Source organism: Scardinius erythrophthalmus, assembly GCF_964197995.2.
Source record: "Scardinius erythrophthalmus genome assembly, contig: HAP1_SCAFFOLD_716, whole genome shotgun sequence".
NCBI lineage: Eukaryota > Metazoa > Chordata > Actinopteri > Cypriniformes > Leuciscidae > Scardinius > Scardinius erythrophthalmus.
Window position 1 is genome coordinate 14,655 of NW_028295905.1, and position 5,828 is coordinate 20,482.

Consider the following 5,828-nt stretch of genomic DNA (forward strand, 5'->3'; position numbering starts at 1 on the left):
TGATGTCATAACATATTTATAAAGGCTACATGGGTCGAAAACAACAAAATCAATAACTAAATGTGACATTTATTATAATGGTTTTATGTGAAGATTGTTTTAAATTAAATTAAAAGTTGTTATATTTTTAAAGCCTATTTTAATGTTAAAAATGGTGGCTTTCAATTATACTGTAATGTTGGATTGCTATGATTGCTCATTTCATTTGCAGAATTTTGAGACAAAAAACTTGATTATTCATGATTCATTTAAGAAACAAATGTGTGATTAAGCTAATTAGTTGACAGCACTAATATATATAAGGCTTATCTTTTGTCTTAAAGGTCTGCCAATCAAATGGGGGCCATTCTGACTTTAGTGGAGCCAGTGGTTGTCATAAATAAACTGGGGACGTCCTTCTTTGAGATGGCCCTCACGCAGACTGTGTACAACCATTCGCTGAGGGCAACACGAGGAGACAGTGATCAAGCGCAGGCGTTATCCTCACGCTTTCTTCTTATTCAGAGTGTGTTATCCTCAGTGGCGGCCATGTTGTCCATTATACCACTGAGCCGCATGGCAGACCGTCATGGACCTAAAGTCTTCCTGGTGGCCTCTCAAATGGGTTCAGTTTTGGGCATGTTTATGCTTGTCATTTTCATGTACTGTGATGTTCCTCTGGAGTTTCTGTACTTGGGCTCTTTGCTGCATGGTTTGAGTGGAGGCGGGCCAATGTTCTGGGCCGGGGTGGCTGCCCTGGCATCTCTGAGTTCGAAGCAGTGCAAACGCACTCTTAAACTCAACATCGTGGACTTCTGTTTTGGGGTCGCAGGGGTCGTGGGAGGTCTCCTGTCTGGATATCTGTACCAGATGGGACCATCAATTCTCCTCCTGACAGCAATTCTTGTCAGCGTTGTGGCACTACTATACACTGTGTTTGCTTTCTCTGACTTGAGATGTTCCCAGTCCGAGGGAGAGCCGTTGCTGACTGAATCCGAAAGTGGGAACACAATGGATCGAGTCTCCATAGGCATGCTAATGACAGCCATGGTGCTGTTCATGTTAGGCGTGATCGGGGCAGAAAATGTGCTCCAGCTGTATGTACTGAAGCCCCCTCTGAGCTGGGACTCGGTGTGGGCAGGATATGGCAGGGCTGCCACTAGTGCCATGTACCTCAGTAGCTTCTTAGGGGTTGTGATTCTGTTCAATGTGTTGGGGGACACAGCCCTCACTCTTCTGGGGATTGTGTCCAACTGCACAGGGATGGCAATCATGACATTTGCAATAGAAAGCTGGGTCTACTTCCTGGGTAAGTTGGTTTTAAGGGGTAGTTCACCCAAAAATGAAAATTTCTAATGAAAATCATTTACTCACCCCTGAGTTGTTCCAAACCTTTATGAATTTCTTTCACAAAAGAAGATATTTTGAAGAATCTCAGTAACCAAACAGTTGATGGGCCCCATTGACTTCCATAGGGAAAGTCCATAGGGAAAAAAATATTGTGGAAGTCAATGGGGCCCATCAACTGTTTGCTAACCCATATTCTTCAAAATATCTTCTTTTACATGGTCATGTAAATTGTCATGTAAATTAATAAAATCTTTTTTATACTGAATATAAATTTTTAGTTATGCCAAGCTCTAAAAGATTTTATCAGGTAGAAATTGGACTATCAAACAGTAAACAACAGAAAAAAAATAATGGGACCTTTGAATATTGCTGTGGACAATGAGTTTAACGGTCAGTTTAGTGAATTTTTGCAGACGGAATCTAGTCATTCAATAGGAATCTACGCAATTGCGAATTTTGCAAGAGGGCAAAAGATTTACATGTCCGTGACGCTGCATCTACGCTACTAAGTGTCATAAGTCCAACATGACCGACAATAATGTGCAATATAAAAAAATCATCACTGTAAAGCTGCTTTGGTTTCAATATGTTTCTGCATTGAGATGTGTTGTTTCAAACAGCAAGAGGAATCATGATGTTCGCCTGCGTTCCCATGCCAACTCTGCGAGCAATGTTGTCCAAGAATCTGCCTCCGCAGCAATATGGTAAAGTCACAACTGCACAGCAACAAAAACTAAAGACAGAGAAGTAACTATCTAGCAGGCCACATATGAAAGTCGATTAGATGTACTTCATCTAAGTACAAGCCATATATTTGAAGTCATAATGCATGTTATTTGACTTCATGAGAGTCATCTGCTGTTTCTCTTGGCAGGGCGAGTTTTTGGGCTGCTCCAGCTGGTTCTGGCTGTGACTGACCTCTTGTCTAATGTCTTTTTCACCTCCATTTACCCACTTACTCTCGGCTGGTTCAGTGGCTTCTGCTTCCTCCTCTCCTGTGCCATTAGTTACGTTAGTGCCGTCCCGATCATGTAAGTAAATCTACCGTTAAAAAAACAACAGCAAAAGCTTTTTGGTGGTTTCTTCTCAGATCATGCGTAGTAACAGTTACTTATTTTGTTTTTCAGTTATCTAAGTGGCAGAGAACATGGAACCTGAGAACATGAAAATGTGTCTGTTGTAATTAATTTTGAGCCCCTAATGAGATATGGTGATTGAAAATATATGATTCAATGCTTTTGTGTTTGCATTCCATGTGACACTTTGCGTTCTCTCACCAAAGTTTTGCATCCCCATGAAACTTTGCGTTCACTTGCAAAAGCACTGAAATAATAGTTATTCCTCCTATCTTATGTCACAAAAGTTTCGCAAGTGAACGCAAAAGCATTGAAATACAATTTCTTCACATGTCTTTTTTCCCCATCACCATGTGCCTTAAAGGGATAGTTCAACCTAAAATGAAAATTAAAGGAATAGTTCACTTAAAAACGAAAATTATGTAATCATTTACTCACCCTCAACACAAAGGAAGATATTTTGATAAATGTCTGCAACCAAACAGTTGATGAACCCTATTGACCTCCATAGTATCTATTTGGTAAAAAAAAAACAACAACCTGAAATTTAATGTATTATTTAACAAAAATCCTGACCTTGGCCTTTGGTCTTCTGTGCAAAGCTATTAGTGCCACAGTTCAATCTGACTTGCCCAGAAAAAGCACAAAAGTTGTGAGAAATTAAGATGAATAAAAACACGACAGAAATACAATGCCTAGAAATCCCCAAAAATGATCTGTGTGTTTTCTTAACTGTGAGTAGAATATCTCCGGACTGGAACTCCGGTTGTCAGATGACAGTCAGAATGACAGTTGCCAGATGTGAACGCGATAACTTCTTTACCTGGTCTCTATTCACTGTCATTATATGGACGAACATAACCAGGATGAGAAAATTATGATTAAATTTTCATTTTAGGGTGAACCAACACTTTCTATATAACCCTCCATATATTTCTGTTGGATATCTATCTTACATGATTTTATTGTTAGAGAGCAGCATTACAGATGGTGTATATTGTTACAATAAATAGTATGTGCTTCCTGTATGGGTTATTCTCAATAAACCTCATTTAAAGAGCTTGTTGCTTGTTGGTTGGGTGCTCAGTCATGCTGTTCCCAAGTTGGCTATATTGTAACAGCATGAGTATGGGGTTCTGCAGTTCACTAATAAAGTTTTTTTTCCTCCAAATTCAATTAATGTTTTGGTTCAGGTGTGTTTTATTTGTAATGTCCAACAGCTGCCAGCTGCCACATGGTGTCACCAAATCGTCTATGCACGACCTACTATGGCAAGCAGAATTAGTTTAGAAAACTTTGGTTTGATTCTATTCATGGATTGTATTTTGAGGAGTAATATTTATAATTTGAAGTCAGAATGATAATTAGAGATATCTCTGTAATCCTAATGTGAGAATTTTTTTTTTTTTATAGCTGGCAGTGTTTATTAAATTATAATTTATAATTTATCCGTGCACATAATTCTTTTTTTTTTATTCTTTTTTTTTTTATTCATGTGTCCTTGTAATCTTTAATCAAAAACACTAACTTCCCAACCCCCTCAAAAGAAAGAATGATGCACCTCATCACAGTCTGCTTGGTTATAGTCACCCACTCTTGGTTCGCCAAGCTGGATTAAACCAGATTGACTGTAATGACCGACAGAGGAGTCAAAAGCGTTTTTTTTTCTTTAACAAAGAAAACGAGAATATTGTCATCTGTTGAAACATAATAAAAACGTAATACTTTTCTGATAGTTATTTTCTTCTGAGTCTGCTCCTATTGCTTCTGTCACTTCCTAAATGTTTTAATAAACATGCCATATGTCAATTTATCAGTAAGGAAAGTTGTAACATTGCCCGTAAATACAGGTAATGTGCTCTGTGTGAACGCAGAATGAAGAATGATAGTTTTCGATGACTGAGATCACAGAATTTACCTGGTATTTTGGTGCTAAAGTGTGAATTGTGTCTTACAAAGCCAGAATGCCGTTGCTTGTGTGAGCAGCATATTTGTGTATTACCGGAAAAGTAATTTTGGTAATTTTATGGTAATTTACCAGGGTTGCTGTGTGAAAGGGACTAATACTTCTTTGTTAACAAAATAAAACACCAATTTCAACTATATTTAAACCAGTCTAATTGCTGGAGGTTTGCCAGTTTGTAAATGCATTAACACTAGACCTCGACTCCCTGTGTTCTACGGGTCACATTTTTCAATGGACTTTTCAATTATTATTATTTTTACATATTTGACATTGTTTAATTTCCTGACAAATACCATACAAATTCACATCTCTGGGAAAAAATGTGGGATTAAATGGGTTGAATGCTAAATCGGCTTGCCATATGCCTACTGCCTACGTATTTCCGCTAAACTTTCAGTGTCTACTCGAGCTTCCGGTATAGTATTCACTGTTGACAAACTGTGGTAGTAGGCTAGTAGTAAACTCTTTCTGACATATATAAGTTAACTATCGATCACAAACAAATTGATATATCATTACATAATACATATATTATTAACATGCACTTTTAATATATTATTTTCAAATATATCGTTTTAGTAATGAGCTCAAACGGCTTTAAATACCTTCGCCGTGAAGGTGGCGCATCGTCTCGATATTGTTGTGTCCCGTTCTGTAAAATGTCCTCAAGGTTTAATTCGGTGATAAGTTTCCATAGTTTCCCTTTGGACGACGAAATACGGAAAAAGTGGCTTCTCAATGTCGGGCGTGAGGATTTGAACGTTAGTCCTAATACAAGAGTCTGCAGTCGTCACTTCAAGAGTGATGATTTGATTGAGCCATCGACTCCTACAGCACGCCGGCTACTGAAGAAGGGCGCTGTGCCCACGGTGTTCCCGAGGAACGATTCCACTCCGGCACCAAAGCGCACAGAGTTACGCAAGAGGAGGAAAGTTTTCATTCATTTGAAAGAGGATCGCGTGCCTACGGACTTCCCGCATCGGGATCATGATTATTGCTTATCTCCAGCCCAGGTTAATCTGGCTGTGGATCAGACTGAAGATCTCCGAAAGCAGGTGGAGAGCCTGAGGAGACAGGTGGCAGAGTTGACTTTGCTTCAGAGATTTTGTTTGGGGCGATTTGCTGCATCTGACGATGACATAAGGTTTTACACGAGGTAAGCTCTAAAACGGAAACAGTATAACATTCACATTGGTATTCTGAAACTATAACTACTCTTCTGGTCTTTTAATAATACATATGTTAAAAGAAGTTCGCTTAATTGTATTGAATGTGCACTTGCAGTTTACAAAAAACTGTACTTGCATAATATAATAATGATACAAAAATATGCCACTTAACTTTTCCTAAAGAGTACACTTTCATGACACACAGTGTTGAGTGTAATGCATGAATGAATCTCTGTAATTTAATTACTTATCCCTTAATTAAAGTAAAGTAAGGGATTGCCCTTCATT

The 5,828-nt window shown here is 38.4% G+C and overlaps 1 protein-coding gene across 1 annotated transcript; it reads left to right on the forward strand.

Moving 5' to 3' along the window:
* Positions 1-336: 336 nt before the first annotated feature.
* LOC308686738 (solute carrier family 46 member 2-like) lies at positions 337-5,527 on the forward strand (the record flags this gene model as incomplete). Its single annotated transcript, XM_081395172.1, has 4 exons — positions 337-1,288; positions 1,950-2,033; positions 2,204-2,360; positions 5,042-5,527. Coding segments are annotated over 4 exons (1,679 nt in total), but the record flags the coding sequence as incomplete, so codon positions are not given.
* Between the last annotated feature and the right edge of the window lie 301 nt (positions 5,528-5,828).